The sequence below is a fragment of the Miniopterus schreibersii genome (assembly GCF_964146895.1).
Source record: "Miniopterus schreibersii genome assembly, chromosome: 15".
Lineage (NCBI taxonomy): Eukaryota > Metazoa > Chordata > Mammalia > Chiroptera > Miniopteridae > Miniopterus > Miniopterus schreibersii.
Genome location: NC_138115.1, coordinates 45,237,372 through 45,256,594, shown reverse-complemented (window position 1 = coordinate 45,256,594; position 19,223 = coordinate 45,237,372). Strand labels below are relative to the sequence as shown.

Genomic DNA, 19,223 nt, shown 5'->3' with positions numbered 1-19,223 from the left:
GTGCAACGTCTTGGGGGTCCTACTGCAGCCACAGTTTATAGGCGGCACTGCAGGCTCGGTGGATTCATGACACGAGGTTTCTTCCGATTATTTGATCTGCAAGTCTTTTTTAACAGCAAGTTCCAAAGAACAGTAAGATCTGTATCCTTTAAAATTTGTATGAATGCACGTGTGTTTCCGGGCCAGATATCAGTGCTTGAGTGAATTATATAACTATTTAATAGAAATAATAAAACATCGATACAAATATAAAGACATGATCAGTATAAAAGGCTTATATTTATAAAAATACTTTTAGGTAACAGTTTTCCCCTGAGGGTTGACCGCGCACGTTGCATCCATAAATATTGCTCGGCTCTGTAGCTTGCTTTCCAAAGTTCAGAGTTCATCTTTAAAGGGCAGTGGTGGCCTCCAGTCATGTGACCTGGCCGGAGTGGCTGCCCCAGGTTGGCACCTGGGCTGCACAGAATGAAGACGAGAACAGCATCAGTGGGGCCTCCGAAAAATCTGGAGAACATTCTTTCTTCCAAATATGGAAGATACAAGGTCAAGGACAACAGGCGAAATGAGTGGGTCAGGCGACTGGGGGGGCAGGTCACTGGTTTTTCTGGACCCAGTCCCAACTGTCTTCGTTCTCTTTCCGGCTCTTCTCGGCTTCAATGATTTCTTTGTACCTCCGGCGGAAGAAGCCCATCTGAAAGGCAGGCAGAGAAGCCGGGTTAGACATGCGGGCGACAGGCCGCTTTGGCTGCGGCGGCCCCGCCCGGCTGGGAGCGCGGCCTGGACTCGGCCTGGGGAGGGCGGACGCCTCCGCTGGGACCGCTCAGAAAGAGCACCGAGCGCAGCCGCGGCTCCAAACGCAGGGCTTCCCGCCGCTATCCTAGGACTGTGCCTAGGAAAGTGCTCCTGGAGGAGTGTTGCCCAAACTACGTGCTGGGGAACACCAGTTACAGAGAGTTAGCCCAAGGTGTTTGGGAGGAAAATAGGTCTCATGGCCAAGTAAGTTTGGGAAACACTGCATTCTTTCTTTTTGTTAATCCTCACTTGAGGATATTTTTCCCATTGATTTTTAGAGAATGGAAGGGGGAAGGGAGGAGGAGGGGGGGAGAGAGAGAGGGAGAAAGAGAGAGAAAGAGAGAGAGAGAAAGAGAGAGATCAACTATTTCCCAGCAGATGTCAGTAGAGAGTCTTTTTCTAAGGAAATCAGTAGAGTCTGAATTTCTGAAAGATGAAGTCAAGTTTCTGGAGGAAGGGGCGCTGTTTACTACTTTGCACAAAGGTGCTCTGTCTAGTGGGGTCTCTGTCAAACTAGCTTTTTACATGATCAAACTAATTCTATTTCAGAACATGAGACTATCACCTTAGAGCCTGTTTTGGGCTTTTGATATAGAACCCAAAGCTCCGGCTCTGAGTTTACCAAAGCAATGGTCCTCCAAACAACTGTGTCACACTGGGCCTGCCCAGTGCCCCAGACCCTACTCGGAGGAGTTGTACAGGTAAGTAATATGGCACGCGGAGCCCAGGGTCCTGAGAACCGCTTGTGCTCCAATCAACTACCCCTGGGCCACAGGGTAAGTCATTTTCTGGCTCTGAAGCCCAGGGTCTTTGTCTCTGCCCAAGAGATCGATGGCATTCTCAGACCCCTTCCAGCCATGAAACACAATGACGGCTTTTTATGTTGGCCCCCAAACCAACTTGGGACTGCAGCCTGTGGGGCACACAGCTGTGTACCCAGGACTCAGACTAAGAAGGGACGGGCATAGTGTCGATTTTTCTTAGTTTTTGAAACTTTTTGGAAAACTGACTTTTCAACTTTTCTATTAAAGTATGCGTATATTATAAGGAATTAGAAAATTCTTAAAGATTAAGGTAAATCAAGACTTCAAAAAAAGTCTCTTGCAGCAGGTGGGCAGACACGCTCACACTCGTCAGTGCTCATGGCTACATTGGGTGGACCTTTGAGAAGTGCTGGGCAAACCCATGTTTTTGCTGCTAGCTGAGCTCATGCTGAGCATGCTGGGAAATGATTAGTGCTGAGTGTAAGCTGGACCCTCAGCGGCCCCACACTCAATTCTAATCCAGTGGAGTCAAGGTTCTGTTTATAGCTGTTCTGTCTGTAGCAGAGGAAACACTCATGGAAATCCTAGAGGAGGAGAGACTCAAGCCAAGTGTTGCTCAGCTGAAAGCCGAGGGAGCACTGTGCTTTCTGGCCTTTTGTCTGGGAGGGTCCCGCAGCCCCCAAAGCAGCTCCCTGAACCTCTAGATAGACTCAGACCATTTTCCAATAAACTTGTATCAAAAAAGCTGCCAGAAAACGTCTAGGGAAACAACAGATTCAGCCCTAATTAGGGAGGCACGAGGCCTAGGGGGAAATAAGGCTTGACTGAGCTCTGGGGTCTGCAACCTGCAGCACCAGCCTCTTCCTTCCCAGCCCATTTCAGGGTGAGAGACAACGGGCCTGGAATACACGGCATCTGGTCTCTGGTGCGATCCCCACCCCCTCCTTCCCTGGCCTTTGGGTTGCCGCCTGGACAGCTATTCCAAGGACCTCAGACACACTCCTTCTTTGGATGAACTCAGGGCCTCATGTTTATCAGTCTCTTCAGTTTCTTGACTATTTACATAGCATGTCTCTGTCTCAAGATGTCAGCCCTGCATCATCAGCCCAATATTTACTTTCAAACATAAATAAGCCCCCACCAAATGTCTCTGGCACATGGTTTTAATTGAGACAGTGTGATGGGTGTTTGTGTGTGTGCACAAGTGTACACACACAAGTGGATGTGTCTGTGCATTTTTTTTTTTCCTTTAGACAAGGATGACTTCCCCAGCCTGGCTGGAAGAAAGGTGATGACCCCAGTGACCCCCGAGGGGCTGCCAAACCTTACACATTCTCAGAGCCATTTCGCAGATTTATTTTTCTAAGTGTTTCTGCTGGAGGTCAGCAATCATGCTCTCAAATAAAAACCAGGAGCCCAAAGCCAGCTCGAAAGCAGCAGGCTGTTGGAATGGCTCCAGCTGAGGTCAAGTTTGAGGCAGGCCTTTTTCTGACTGCGGCCCTCACACTCCACAGCCTGCTCTTCTCAACGGGTGGAAGAGCGGGGCCTGGTGGCCCTCGGCTCCAGGCCACCTCGGCTTGCACCGGGCAAACAGGAGAGGGGAGAGACTCAGTCGGGGAGAGTGCAGGGTTTTTCTCCTTCGCCGAGTGGTGGCCTGTGTGTCTTGGCAAACTGCACAAGGGAGGGGGGAGGGAGACAGCTGCCAGGGGCCTCAAATGAGGCTTTTTCTTCTAATGAAAGACATCCCAGCATCTTCATCTTTTTACCACTTGACTCAAAGGCTGGCTTCATGAGTTGAAAGCACTTCTTAAAGGTGCAAGCCATAGACAAAGTTCTTATCCCTACTGTACCAGTGAACAACGAAACTTTCGCCTATAAACAAGCCTTTACAATGGTCCTGAAGAGGCGCCGGGCCCAGGCCACTTCAGGCCTGGTCGGGTGAGAAGGGAAAGGAGAGGGGACTCATTGGGACTGTTCTCCCTTAAAAGCGTGTCATATTTCAAAGTTTTCTTCCCGCATGGTGGTTTGGCAGGCTACTGTAATCCTCTCGCAAGAAGTTTAAATCATGGCTCCCAGTGTCTGCGAAGATCCCAGCTCTGCACAAGCTCACTGGGATCCATTTCAGCATTTGTACAAGGGTCTGGTTAGCTCAAGGCCCTCGCTGTGGATTTTGCACTCGGGCCAGGGCCTGCTGCCGCCAAGCATGAGAGAGTGGCTGAGATGCCAGGGGCAGGCCTTCTGGAAGACTCCGGGGTCTGCCCAGAGTCAGTGGGAGAGGAGGCAGGGGGCAAGGCGGGGAGCCTGGAGTTCCTCTCAGCAGGAAAAAGGCTTTTGTTAACCCCATAAGGGGCTTCTATTTTTGATAAACAGTGGATGGTTAGTGTGTTAGTAGTACCACAGTGACATCAGGAAGGGCCAGGAGCTGGTGGCACGGGCTCCGTCATCTGCCAAGTCCTGCTCACCTCTCAGGGTCTACATGGCTTTGCCACATCTCTGGTCACTTAACTGCTTTTCCCATAGGTCGTCAAGAGGGAGTGAGGGCTGTGTTGTTTACCTCTGTCCCTTTGTCCAGAGCCTGCCACCTACTAGGGACTTGAGCGAAGCCAATCAGATCCTCTCCCCCAGACTTGTAGATCTGGGAAGCAGAGGTGCTGGAGCGAGTGTTTTCTCCCACACGTCGGGAAGCTGGAGGAAGCTGGTCTGCCATGGGGAAGGCGATGCAGGCCCGTACAGGAGGAGGGGTGAGGGCCGAGTGGGGCAGTGGGAATGAGGGGAGGCGGGAGAACGCCTGCTCTGGTTGGTGGGCACTTTCCGGGTCTGAACACACCCGTTTCCTTTGGTATCTACGAGTACCTTGCATCCTTAGAATTCTCGCTCCGGGTTTAGTGGCTACGGATAGATACCTGGTTTTATTTATTTATTTTTGACAACTGGAAACAATGGCCTCTGTGATGCCTGAGATAAGTATGTTCAGCCCTAGAAACTGAAGAGGAAACTGCCCAGGCTGGTGAGGTGACAGGGATGCCCTTCTGTTGACCTTCCCTCTGCCAGGTGAAGGCAACTGGGAGTGAGCCAGGTCTAGTCTAGTCTGCTGGAGGCAACCACACTCAGAAAGCCCAAAGCTGAACTCCTCCTCTTTCGAAACGACTTGCAGCCCTGCTTCCTCGCCCTGGTTAAGGGAAACCATTCATCGTCTAATCTGAAAACAAGAGGCTGATGCTTTTTCCTTCCTGACCTCTCAAGTCCAACTGGTCAACAAATCCTGCCTCTTCTAACTGGGTCCCCTCCTCTCCACCCATGGAGATGGCCCTCATCCCTATCCTGTCCCAGATCTCCCTTTTGAAACAGACATGGCTACGCCCCCAATCTGCTTACAGACCCCCACGCTTCCCCTTTCTCCTGGCCAGGAGGCCCCGTCACAGCCGAGGAAGGTGATCGCACTGAGAGTCATTGACTGCCTTCCCCTGACACACCCCACAAGCTGCCCCACGACAGCCACCTCCTGTAACCAGTGTTTAATCAACACAACCAAAGAAAAGCTAAGCAGATGGTGGGTGAAAGCATGTGCTCGGGAGATGGGACACCCGAGTGGCAGAGTGGAGTGGGTGGCCAGAAGGAGGGCATCCATGCCATGACAGCAAGCGGAGCGTGGCCACCACACTCCCCACCGTGTCTCTGTCTCCTCCCACCCACCCAATCATGGAGGATGGCATTTCCTCTCATCTCAAGAGCCCAGGCAAAGGCAGAAGGAAGGAAGGAAGAGGGAACACACACACACACCCCCAAAGCCCTTACTGTCTTTTCAGATCTCAAACACTGAGCTGGCTTTGTTCCCCACCCACAGACCAGAGGCTGTCTCAGCAGGAAGGAGTTGGAGAAAACGGGAGAATTAAGAATCTCACTGGCCACACTGATTAAACAAACAACAAACTGGCAGATTGGAAAAAAAAAAAAAGGTGATATCCACTCCTGGCAAATATACAGGAAATTGGGCACTTTGGATACACGGCTGGTGGGAGGGTGAATGGGTGTAACCTTGCTAGAGGGCAACTGGCAATGTGTAATAAAAGGCTTAACATATGCATTTCTTTTGACACTGTAATTCCATTTCTAGGATTTCATCTTAAGCACATAATGAAGGATTTGTGCAAATATTTGGCTCCCAGGGTTATTCACTGCGGCACTGTTGAAAGAAGTGTAAACCCAGGGGCCACCTAAATTCCAACATCAGAGCCTGGGATGAATAATCTGCAGATCTCTGTAGCCTTAAGGCAGTGCTGGAAACGGGTTGTTAACCGCATGGAAAGATGATTGCAATACTGTGTTTGGGGGAAAACAGGCTGCGAAATGGTACCCAGGGTGTCTGACATGCATGGAAAATACGATAAACTTATTTTCAAGTAATGTGCTCAATATACTTTTCTTTTCTTTCTTTTTTACATTTTTATTTTGAAATTTGATTTTTAGAGCGAGGAGGGAAAGAGAGAAACATCGATTTGTTGCTCCACTTATTTATATATTCGTTGGTTGTTTCTTGTATGTGCCCTGACCGTGGATTGAACCCGCACCTTGGTGTATCGGGATGACGCTCTAACCAACTGAGCTGCCCGGCCAGGGCTCAATATACTTTTCTTTAACTTCCAGACACCTTTTCAGGCGAAGTATCTCTAAATTTAAAGCAATCAGTCCAACTTTCAATCTGAAAAATGTGCAATAAAAACACGATTTTTTTCTGTGTTTCTAGACTTCTTGGAAAGAAGTATATTTATTATACTTTTTCAGATTAATAATTAAACCCAATGCTTTTATTTTAGAGTCTTATACCTGAGAGTAGATCAAGTATATTACTGGAAAATGTAACATACTACTCAAAAATAAGTAAATGCTGTGAGAATGCCTGGTCTATGTCTATTTGCAGAAAAAAAGGTCAAGAAGAGACAACTCTATGCTCACCATGATTATTTCTGGGATGTGGACTCCTGAGCGTTTTATAACTTTCCCCCCTCATTGATATGTTACTATGTTTGAACAGTAAATACAAATTATTTTGAAATCCCAAAGAAGTAAATTATTTAAATTTAAAGTGTCAATTCATAATAATGTAAGAGGCTGTTTCCACCTGCGTCTGAAACCTGGAACTCTGGAAAAGCAGGGATCTGGTGTCAGGAAGTCCCAGCTCCGGTCCCTGGTGCTGTTCTAGGGGCGGGGACACCATGGAAACAAGAACAGACATGGGCCCCACTCACCAGGAACACTGCTGGCCGGTGGCAGAGACAGGCCTCCGTCCCATGACTGACGCCAGTGCCGAGGAACACAGAGGTATAAGGACTCCAGCCCTCTGAGAGTGAGGCAAAGAGCCCGTCCTAGACTTAGGGGTGAGGGCACCCCTTTCTCTTGAGGAAGTGACAAGAGGCAAGACCCAAGGCATGCGCAGGTGCTCCAGGTGAAGGAGGCAGGGAAGTCCACGCCCTGGGTCACCTACCGACGCACCCCCACGGGGTCTGAGGACTTACGAAGCGGCGCCCCAGGCAGGACGCGGGACCTGCGGCCCATCAGCTGCCAGGCCGTGCGGGCAGACACCTGTCTCATCTGCCACACGGGAAAGAAACAATGAGCTGCCCTGCGGTCCCTTCGCTTGGCTTTTCTCTTTCAAGTAAACGGTAAACCACACGAGTCCCAGCTGTTGCTCCCCACGCTCCTGTTTTGAGTTAGGTCCCCACCACCCTATGTCAGGACTGGTGGGAAGGCAAGAAAAAAGGAGAGGAAGCTCTTTGCTCTTCCTCTAAGGTGGTCCAATCCTCCTGTAAATGGCCTCAGGAGCTGGGGCTCCACGCACTGCCTGAGGGGACGCTGCCCCCCCTCTGCTGTCCCTGCGCCGTGAAGGAAGTTCCAACAGGATCATCTTCCCAGAGGCTCAGACCCTGGTGGGACAGGAGGGCCGGGCACCCACAGGCAGGGACCGCACGGGGACCCGCGGCCGCCAGACTCACCTTCCAGAGCAGCACAGCCAGCAGGAGGAAGATGAGGATCCCCACCAGCAGGCTGATGGCGATGATCCAGCCCACGACGTAGCCCCGGGGCTCCAGGCTGTGCAGGGCCTCGAACACCACCTGGGAGGCAGAGCGAGAGTCAGGGCGCTTCCCGCCGGAGTGTCGCTGGCAGGATGGCGCCCAGCCTGGGCTTGACATTTGGAGGGAACGAGGGCAGAAAGCATTCCCCCCCACAGGAGGACGAGGGGAACAAAACGGACTACAAAACGCAGCAGTCGCTCTGGGAATGGAAATGAGGCCTCTTTGCAACACATGCCCACTTGCTGTGTGACCTTGGGTCAGGTCCTTTACCTCTCTGAGCCTCATTTTTCTCATCTGCGAACCAGGCAGAACAGCATCTCCCAGAGACTTCAAGGGGATCATGTGGGTAGACCCCCAGCACAGCACCTGGCAGAGCTCACCCCTGACAAATGGAGGTGCTCCGATTAGCATCACCATTGCTGGCAGGGAGATTTTTTTTTTTGAGGATATGCATGGTTGGCTACTCTTTAATTTTTAAAAAACTTTTTATTGACATCTAACCTACATAGAGAAAAGTATACCTAACCTAAGAGCACAGCTCACTGAGTTTTCACACACTGAATGCTAAATGCATCTATGTAATCCATACTGAGATCAAGAAATTGAATGTGACCAGCACCCCAGAAGTTCCCTTCACTTTCCTTTCCAGTCACCTGTCCCACCAAGAGCAACACTACCCTGACTTCTAAGAGCCTGGATTAGCGTCACCTGCTTGTGCCCTCGATATAACTGGAATTCAACATTATGTTTGGGAGACTCAACCGGGTTGTGGCTTGTTTGTTTTCATTGCTGGATAGTGTCGCACTGTGTGAAGACACAATTTATTTATCTAGCCTACCCACTTAGGGGCCAATACAAAGGATGATTTTCAGACACTAGGCAATGCTGAAGGAGGAATACTTGGGATTGGGAGGTGGTGGGACAGAAATGGGCCGTAAAGTCTGTCATCATAAGCCTGCTGTTTTCTACCTGGTTCAGATTAGAGAGTCCCGTGTTTAAAGTCACATTCATGCCTTTGGGTTCTTGCCCCTAAAAAGCTGTGTGTCGAATCATCTCCCACATTCAGAATCTCTCGTGGTGTCTTGTACAGATGAACTATGAGACATTACTGGCCATGACGGGTGACTTTAGGGAACCAAGACGCTCCTCTGAGGTTCCTCCTCTGTGAAATGGGGTCTGAAGAAACTTCTTGTTGACGGCAAAGTACTGAGACAGGCTGTGAGCTCAGATGTAAAGGCCAGGCCTTTGGGTGGCCGTGCTGGCTTCTCAAGGACATTGCCTGCCCCCCTTCATCCCAGCGAAGCCACGCTGGAGGTATGGTTTCGTGGACACAGACACAGTGAGAGATTCCGCTATAGTTTAGTCTGGCAAACGCCACAAGAATGCGCCGTCACTTCCCCGGAATGCGTGCTTCATCTTTTATTGTTTTTAGTGATGCCGGTCAGCTTCTTGGACGTGTGCTAGTTGCTTTGGCAGAGCTGCTTCCCGCACATCACGACTTGAGTAAACTCCTCTGTGGGCGAAGATCCGAGCATCCTGCTGTTCTAGGAAGTCACGTCTTGGATGAAAACCCGGAGGAAGGAACGGCAGCATGGATCACAGGGACAGACACGGCAAGCAGGTCTTGTGTCCACCACTGATGAGCTGTGGTCGTACCTGTCTCTAAGCACCTTTTCTCTCTGTCCTCATTTCCACTCCCAGTTACTGCCCCAGTTCAGGACTGGTCTTCTCTCACCAGTACTGTTTCCGGAGCCTTGGGGAGGCCTCCCTGCGGCTGTCTCATTGTGTAGCTTCTCAGCTTACACCACGGATGGCTTCCCTTTACACTGAATATATATTGTAGCTCAGGGTACTAGGCTCTGCACGATCCAGTCTCCTTCCCACCTTTTCAGCCCCTCGCAGGATGTGCATTCATGACATTCTGGCTAATTATAGAGTCATCTCTCCCATAAGACCTGGCTTTTTGTCCCCCTGAATGCTCTTCTGTTCTTGTCCGTTTGACAAACTCCAATGTTGCTCACCTTACAAATGTTCCTACCCTTTGATCCATGAATTCTGTACTTAAAAATTTACCCAAAGGTAAGAAACATAAAACACAGAAAAAGTGTTTTATTCAAAGATGTTCACTGCAGAATTATTTATATTGGTGCAGAAGCAGAAATATTCTAAACATCCAACCACAGGGCAATAGATAAGTAAGTTACGATCCATTGTGAGGTAGAATACTACAGAGCTATTAAAAATGGTGACAATAAATCTGGCTGTCAAAGTGTGATTTAAAAAAATTTAAAACATAACTCTCATACAAAAATACAGTGAATACACATTAAAGACTTATTTAATTCCATTATTGCGGGAATCAGGAGGATGGTAAAGCCAGCTCACAGAAGGATCTGAATACTATATGTGTAGTCACAGAAAAACGAAAAAAGAATTCTAAAATCAGATATGAAACTGGTTAATGGCCGAGAGGGCAATAAATTATATAACCTTTTGGATTATATTTTCGGCTAGAAAGAAATCATTTTCATCTTTTCTGGCAAAAGTTGTTTATAACTTATCTGTCTTCTATGGGCAAATATGTAACTTCACAGAAGCTGGGCCCTAGAGGGTCAGGCAGGCGTCTGAAACCAGCACTGTTCTCTAATTTTTCTTTAAATATGTTTTTATTGATTTTAGAGAGAAAGGAAGAGGGAGGTAGAAACACTGATGAGAGAGAAACATCTATCAGCTGCCTCCTGCACGCCCCCTACTGGGGATCGAGCCCGAAACCTGAGCACATGCCCTGACTGGGAATCGAACCGGCGACCTCTTGGTGCATGGGACGATGCTCAACCAACTGGCCTGTTCCCAAACTTTAATATGTACAAGAACCACAAGGAATCCGGCTACACTGCAGATTGTGAAGCAGCCAGTCAGGCTGGGGCCTGAGACTCTACATGTCAAATAAGCTCCCTGCTGAGGCCACGGCCGCTGGTCCATGACTGCACTTAAGTAGAAAGGGGATGGCAAATGCTCCAAGATGCCATTGGAAGGACATGTTTTTGCCAGATTTTCAACTTTTAAATACTTTTGAAAACATGATAATAACATGGGGGAAACTAATAAATGTTATAATGTTAAGTGAAAAAGTCAGGGTATCAATTTAATATGTAGAAGACTTCAGCTTTGCAGAAAAAAAAAAGGTAGAAAAATGTAAAACTGAAAGGTGGTTTCTGAGATTATGGGTGTTTTTTCTCATTTCTACTTTTTTACTATTAAAAAAAAAATTCAACTGAACATTTAAAGCCAAGTTAAAAAAAATGAAAAAGAGAGGCTTTGCTCCAGTACCTCCTCTTCCGAGAAGCCTGCCCACTCGTCTCTCTCTTCTCAGCAGAATTCATCATTCTCTGAGCTTTTGGAAACATGGCAATTTCTAACCTCTTTTAGCAGAGAAAAACTACTGTAGCATCCCAATGCATAAAACAGAAAAATGTGGGTTCTCTAGTTGTAAAGAGGATGGGCAGCCAGAGCCCTGCCTGCTCAGCCCCCTTCCCAAGCCTGTCCCCCCACCCCCACCCCAACCCCAGCAGCCTCTGAGTCAGCTCAAGGGAAACCCCGGCTCCACAAAGCTTAGTTTTAAAACCACAGCGAGAGCTCCTAGTCCCAGCTCTAAGTTCTTTTCACTGAAAGGTAATGATGTATCTTCCCGTCTGCAGACCCCAGCAGACTGTGAATTCCCGTGGAACAAGGGTGCAAAGGCATGCTCTCCGGCACCTAACCCATGGTAGTGATTCATGATGTGATTCACAAATGCACACATTAATAAAGCCAGTATTTTCTACCACAGCGTTAGAGGAAGCATGGATGGGACTCAGCCCGCAACGAAAGAGAGGATGGGATTTGAAGCTGAAGTCTGACTGTGCTTCTCTTCTCTCCACTTCAAAAATATATCTGCAAATGTTATTTCTTTGGCAAAAGTTCTAGCCATCCATTTATCCATCTGCCCATCCACCTACTCATTTGTTGGTCCATCCACCCACCCATCTGTCCATTCATCCATCTGACATATGTCTATGTAGCACCCACTACTGCCAGGAACCGGGGGAACTCATTGATGAATACAACAGGCAGTCCTGGCTCTCATGGAACTTTCTGCTTGTAGACAATACCGGCCAAATGGACACATAAATGCAAAATTATAACCCTGGAAAGTGCCCCAAGGGAGAGGTGCATGTTGTAAAAGACTGAGAAAGGCATGACAGTCAGAAAGAGTTCCTTGAAGAACTGCTTGAGATGAGAATTAAAAGATAAGCAGAAGTTAATTATGTAGTCAAAGAGGGGAGGGAGTATCATTCCAAGGAGCAGGAACAGCATGTGCAAAAGCCCTGTGGCAGGAGTGAGTTTGGCAGGGGTGACAGCGTAGGTGGAGCAGCTTGAACGGGAAGCCAGAGGAAGATGTTTGAGATGAGGCTGGAGAGTCGGGAAAGGCTGGAGCCACATGAAAAATTACAAGCTATTATCTTAAGAGAAATGGGAAACCAATGGAGGGTTTTCCCCAGGGGAGTGACATGGTTGCAAAGAGGACTCTAGCTGCAAAACGGATATAGATTAGAAGGGAGAACTTTTTTTGGGGGGAAGGGGGGATCAGGAAAGAAACAGCCCCAGAAAGAGGGTTGCAGGGGAAGTGGTTTCCCCAGGGGAGACCCATGCTTCTGGGTGTGAAGAGAGAAAAAGAGACTGAGGATGAAGGGAGGTCTGCTGGTTTTAGGTGGTAGGAGGCAGAGAGATGGGGAAGGCAGAGGCTGTGACCAGTGAAGGGATGGATGGCGGCATGGCCGCTGTCTGAAGCTGGAGGGCTTATGTGTTGGATGCCAACTCCTAAAACAAGAAAATGAAAAAAGCATGAGGGAGCATTTGCCTCAACAGAGCCTTCGAGAAGGACAGAGATCAGCCGGGGGCGATGGCATGGCACCGGGCACCCTGTCTGCTGCTGTAAAGTCTAATGCACCTGAAGCTGGCAAGCTGGCGTCAGGAAATGACCAGGAGCCAACTTCCAGTCCGAGGCAGCTGGTGAACCGAAACCACAGTGCTTCATTCACTTCTGGAAGCTTCCACATTGTGACCCTTGCAAATATGCCTAATGTCACAGCTGGAGATGCTCAGGTCCCCATAAGACCTGAGGACAGGACCACAGTGGGGCACACCTGGCCCAGGCTGGACGGAGGGCTTCCAGTGCTGGGGGCATAGTTCAGTCTGTACCACTCCCCCCGCCCCCACCAGGGGAAGTTCAGCTAAAGATCAATCACAACAGCAAGACCCTCTCTGCAGTGAACATTACCACGCCTCACAGAGGGAAGGAATCCATGTAAAATAGAAAGTGGAAAGAGAAGAGCATCTGGGACAGCGGAAGGAAATTTTCACCTGCTTCTGATTACACCTAATTGCCAGTGGGGGGGGGGGGGTGCGGGGACTGGGAGAAATGTCCTCCACCGAACCATGTCTAAATGGCTCTCAGCACACAGCCTCCAGAGAGACATCAGCCTGGGGGAGCAGGGAGGCTTCTGGAGACATCAATGAACAGAAAATAAACCGCATCTGGCAAGATCAACGCTGTAAGTCCGCACTGCGATAAACAGAGATGTCAACCACGTCTGTGCCTGCCCGGGCCGGGTGCAGCCATTCCTCGCTCTGTTAGAATCTGCAGAGGAATAAGCCGGGCTTGTGCTAATTCCTTTGTCATTAATAATGGGTCACATTTGCTGAGACCTTACTACGTGCCAGGCACTGTGCTGGGAGGTTTTATTTCAATTCCTCTTGAGAATCCTCAGAGCCTCTGTTTGGAGGGAAGACAATGCAGCTCACTGACCTCAGGCTACCCAGGGCCCTGGAGGAGCCCCAGATCTCCTCTTGATGAGTAGGTTGCATCTGCTTAGGGACCTGGCCACAAAGGGAAGAGTGCCAGAGTCAACAGACATCTAAGTCTGAACATGATGTGCTTCTGGGGCTACCAGAGCCAAGGGGCGCTCCTAAGACAAAGGACCGGCTGTTTAGCACCCAAGGCTCTGATTCCCACCTCCTGCGGGCGCGGGGTGGCGGGACAGCACAGGTCAGAGGGACAAGGGATTGAGGGGGACTCGGGGCTTGCAAACAGGCCGACCCGGCCTGTTTTTCCTGGTTTTTCCACTGACAAGCTGTGGCACCTCAAGCTGATAGTCTCCTCACCTCCTGGAGCCTCGGTTTCCCCAAGAGAAAATGGGAGTAATAACGCCTAGTTTGCAGGGTTGATGTGAGAGTGACAGGAGCTAATCGCATCAAATGGTCCATCCTGTCCTTGCCATCTCCGTGCAATAAGAGCCACTACTAACTGAGTGATGGGTGCACCAGACAAGGAACTTGCATCAAGATGTGATCTGAGGCCTGACCGGTGCTGCCCAGTGATTAGAGCATCGGCCTGGGCACCGAAGGGTCACGGGTTTGATTCCTGGTCAAGGGCATGTACCTGGGTTGCAGGTTCGATCCCTGGCCCCTATCGGGGCGTATGCAGGAGTCAACCAATCGATGTGTCTTCCACATCTATGTCCCCCAACCCCCCTCTCCCTCTACCTCTCTTTCCCTCCCTCCCTCCATTCCTCTCTCTAAAAATCAATGGAAAAAATATCCTTGGGTGGGGTTAACAACAACAAATCTGATTTCTTTCCTCTTCTCACCCCCACCCTGCTCCATACTGGCTGCAAGCACATTTCCTGCTCATTCCAAAGCCATAACAATTTGGTGCCTAATCTAAAATCCTGTGCCATTTTGCCTGATTTAAATTTGGTGGCTACCCTCTATGGAAATTTCCCCTCAGAGGGACAACTGACAAAGAGCCAGGCATTCAGAAGGATCACGCAGGAAAGAACGTGTTTGTTCTAAAAAGGCAAACCTTCCTTCTCAGAAAAGATTTTTTTTTCCTGCCAAGAAAGCTGAGAACAGATTGTAGAACTTCATCAGAGCTCACGGATTGAAAAGGCAAAGCCTCGGAAAGGAGGGAGGACGGGGCACGGTGGGGTGCCGATAGGTGTTACTTTTTTCTTGGGAATACTGAAGGAAAAAAAAAAAAAATCAGTTGAAATGACAGCTTCTTCCAACGAACTCTTGATAGTGAAAATATCACCAGAGGGCTCAAAACAGAAGAGTAATTACTGGAAGTGGTATTTTGGGGGCGTGCAGATGACTCAGTATCCAGCAATGGGATGTTAAGCAGTGTCTTCCTGCATCCCACACGCAGCTCAGTGTTCTCATGGAAGGCCATGTTCCCAGGGATAGGTTGTTTTTTTTTAAATATACACAAGGGATTCTACCTGTAGGAAACCTGTTAATTACTTCCATTAGCTCTTTTTAAAAATTTATTTGTTGATGGTTTTTTCAGAGAGAGGGAGGAAGAGAGAGAAAAACATCAGTTTGTTGTTCCACTTATTATGCATCATTGGTTCATTCTTGTATGTGCCCTGACCAGGGATTGAACCCACAACCTTGGCGTATTAGGAGGACACCCTAACCAACTGAGCTATCTGACCAGGGCGCTTCTATTAGCCCTTGATTGGGAACACTGTGGTCTTCCAGAACATTCTGAGCCCCCACTGTTATCAGAAAATAAGTTAACAATCTTTTTTTGGTAAGTGAATAATCTTTATGAGCATATCACTTCTGTAAATTTGCCACAGCAACGTTGACTCTTCCAAGAGAGGGTAAAGTCTCCCTTGAGACGAGGCAAGTTCCAGGGAAGGAGACACAGAAAGGTAGCATCTTTCCCGCTTGTGGGCAAAACCGGTCTACAGGCTGTTGCCTCCCCTTCCCATTTGCCTGGGATCCGAGTGTGGGAGTCGAAGGATGAGCCTCCCCTCCCCGCCCCAGTAAAAGGCAGTAAAATCCCGCACAACCAAGTGGCCTGGTTTCTGCAGCTTCCCACGTCTCTGAGGCCGGCATGCCAACTGCATTTTATGGAAAGCCAGGGGGTAGGGAGAGAACGAAAGAGAAGGTTCTAGGACCTGGCAATCTGGATGTGACCTCCTTAAGTTATTCAAGCAACTTGTTTTTATCCAGTATTTATCCATGGAGAGATTTGATTGGGAAGGCTGATGAGGTTTCAGGGAAAGGTCTGCGGCGGGTAAAAATAGTCTTGGCTTCAGGGTGGAAATCCAAGCCCTGTCAAGGGTCCTTCCAGACTATTTCTCCTTTGGCTGGTCATAGCAGGGAGCTTTCACTTCGTGAGGGACCTCTAAGGAACGCTGCTATCACAACACAGGCAGACCGCAGAGGTTCCCCACGGGGGCCTGGGAGCCGGGGCAGGCATGGTCTTGGGTCTACCACAAAGCTGACATCTTGGCTCAGAAACCATGTCTATGCTCAGATTCCAGCACCAAGTCACCCAGCTTCCCTCGTCCTCTGCGGAGGCTGTGGCGGGGGTGTGGGGCTGACTCACCATCATCTCCTCTGGGTTCCCACTGGCGATCTCCACCACCCTCAGGGCAGGGTCCACTTTCACCTTGGCGCGGGTCATGAACTGGATGACAGATGAACTGTCCTGTGGAGGGAACAACACAGTTCACTGTAAGATCTTTCAGTGACAGTGGCTGGGCCTTGACAATGGCGGGGTACCAGGTAGAACTGAAATTCCAAGATTCCACGTGGACCGGACAAAAATTATATCACTGAATCAGATACCTCCCCCTCCCAGGCACCCACATAAACAGAGATCGCCAGTCTTTCTCTTGAGAAATCTCTCACATCACGGTGGATGCTGAAAAACGAAGGAGTCTTGCCAATTATCAACACATGCAAGTATGTGTGCTGTGGTTTCCAAGCTCAAAGAGCCAGATATTTGGATATTGATATTGACATAGTCACAAAGAGTAGAGAATAAATAAAGCTGTTTAATTGTGTAAAACAAATCCAGGCCTGGCATTCCATAGCAGGCATCTGATTTACATTCTCAAGCATCCTCCTGCCCTGACCACAGCCCTCAAACCCTTCCCATGAGTTGCTTTTAACTCTTTCTTTGCTCTTCAGTGAAGATGTTTTGGGTTCAAAGCCATTAACCATGGAAAGAGGGTACCTGATGGAGACATGAGAAAGCAGGAAGCATCTGCTTACAGACTGGGCTATGCCTGAAGAGACAGGGCTGGGATGGGCATGAGCATCTCTAAGACTCAGGAAGAGTCCACCAGCCAGACGCAGTCAAAAGCCTCGGTGTGGGCTCAGAGTCAAAGCCACTGATCCAGAAAATGGGAAAATGGTTCCAAGGCAGGGATGGAGAAGGAATTTGGAAAAAGACAGGTTGGCAAAATATGGCTTAGGAAAGGGCCAGAACCTTGGGCCAGTGCGGATGAACTGTGGAGCAGAGAGGCAGCCTGGCCTTGGTGGTAGAAACAGAGGGCAGACAACTGGAGCACTTAGCATCCCACCTGCGGGATAGCTGGGGCTCTGCCAGCCAGGTGTCTTGCAGTGCCCCCACCCACATCTGCTCAGCTTGCCTGCCATGCAAGGAGGCAGGTATCAGATGCCAACTCGGGCCCACGGCTGGTTAAGCCCACCGTCCAAAATGAAAGTGGAGATCTCTCTCTATGGGAAGCAGTTCCGAGGGGACGCTCTGCTCACCTCTGACAAAGAAACCACAAATATACATATATATTTTGTTAATCTTCACCCGGGGATTTTTTTTCTCATTGCTTTTTAGAGAGTGGAAGGAAAGGAGGGAGGGAGAGAGAGGAGAAAGGAGAGAGGGAGAGAGGGGGAGAGAGAGAGAGAGAGAGAGAGAGAGAGAGACACTGATGTGAGAGAGACACATCAATTGGATGCCTCCTGCATGCACCCCTACTGGGGCTGGGGATCAAACCTGCAACCCAAGTATGTGCTCTTGACCAGAACTCAACCCGTGACCCTTCGGCGCATAGGCCAACACTCTAACCACCGAGCAACACCAGCCAGGGCAATAAAACATATTTTAAATGCTCCGGGAAGCTTGTCACTCAAAGGTAATGCTCCAGTTAGCTCACATTAAGCAGGAAATAATTTTGTATGCAAATAACCTTTTCACCAATTTTAATAGTTTTATAAATTGTGGGTTTATGTGTCAGGATATACTATATTTTCAATCTGGGATCATCATCATCATCATCATCATCTCAGGGATTGATCATGACAATAATAATAACTGTAATAAGGACGCTAACTGTCCAAGTTAAAGCTGAGCAGACGAGGGACCCGCCTCAGCACAGGCCTTGGTGGCCCCAGAACACTTTCAAAGAAATCTAAACCCTCTGATAATTTTTTAAAAAGCAGATCCTACATTTCAAATGCAAACTTAAGGTCAAAACAATAAAACCTCAAATTCCCTTGTCTGGGGCCAGACCTTGAGGTCAAAGGAAAATAAACAGGCTGGAGGCGAAGGGGAACCACAAGGCTGGCGCCGCGCCGCGTCCTGAGGGAGCTGGAGGCTCCTGGAGCCATCTCCCGCACGGCTCCCGAGGGAGGGGACCGACGTGACACTGCCAGCTCCAGCAGCAGCTGGGGCCCCAGCTGGCCTCCAGGTCAGCCTCGCTCTAGGCCTGGAGTTTCTGCTGAAAGGCCCTTTCAGGGGGAATGACTCTGCAACACCGCATGACACCCCATGGCTTTCTGCTCTCTCGGGGCGCAGACTGCACCGCATGGCCCGTGGGGGCAGCAGTCAGTGGGACATGCTGCTTGGCCAAGGGTCTCCACGGATCACGGAGAGGCAGCTGCAGAAGGTCAGGCCACAGAGCTGTGTGCACGGAAGGCTGGAGGCCCGGCACGTAAGGTAAGCCCAACAACAGACGTAGGAGCAGCGGCCACCTGGGTTCAGGGTGAAGGAGAGTCAGGGTGGCTTCCCGCCATCGGTGCCAACGTCAGGGCTCGGTTGACAGTGGGGAATAAAACTGTCACCAGGGCCATTTCTCAAGCAAACGGACAGGCTGGGTAAGTCTACACAATCACAGTCCGTCGCCTGCCCTGGGGACCCAGGCCAGGGAGACACTTGCTGTGATGCAGGACTTCTAGACTCCCTCTGGAACCACAGAAGGCCTGTGGTGCTCTAACTCGTCCAGGTCCTCTCCCAACACTGTCCTCTTTCAGGGGACAGGAACATCAGGGAAGCTCTGCTATGTGAGCCCGACATGCCCCAAACCTGTTTCCCTCCCCAGGAAACCAGAGCCAGCAGAACTGTGCAGGGCTCTCCATGGGTGTGTGTGGGCTGCCCTGGATCCATGTGGAAAGTGGGGAAAACACCCCGTATTCCCTGTTGCCCGTGATTGCTCAGGGCAGCGTGTGACTGCCATGCTTAATTTAAAAAATAACACTGGAATGACTTTCCTAAGGATATTCATACTCACACACTGACAGGTTTATACGGACTGACACGCTTAGTTCTGCCAAAGGAAAATAAATAGAATCTCTGTGGCTAACATGCATATTTAGTTTTATCTCTGGGTGTGATTATTTTTAAAGCATCTTGTTGGATGTGGCCTTTCGTACTCAGCAGCTCTTCTGTCAAAATAAATCATAGAGAATTTGTGTGACTTTCTAAGGGCCACCGATTCACTGACTGAGGTATTTT

The 19,223-nt window shown here is 49.4% G+C and overlaps 1 protein-coding gene across 1 annotated transcript in view; it reads right to left on the bottom strand.

Moving 5' to 3' along the window:
• Positions 1 to 201: 201 nt before the first annotated feature.
• The window catches only part of ITGA9 (integrin subunit alpha 9), a 227,994-nt gene continuing 208,972 nt past the window's right edge, over positions 202 to 19,223 (bottom strand). Inside the window, exons 26-28 of the mRNA XM_081160497.1 lie at positions 16,074 to 16,175; positions 7,550 to 7,669; positions 202 to 694 (exon numbers count right to left, since the gene is read on the bottom strand). Coding sequence (XP_081016623.1) covers positions 596 to 694; positions 7,550 to 7,669; positions 16,074 to 16,175 — 321 coding nt within the window. The 3' untranslated portion in view covers positions 202 to 595. The remainder of the gene's footprint in view (positions 695 to 7,549; positions 7,670 to 16,073; positions 16,176 to 19,223) is intronic.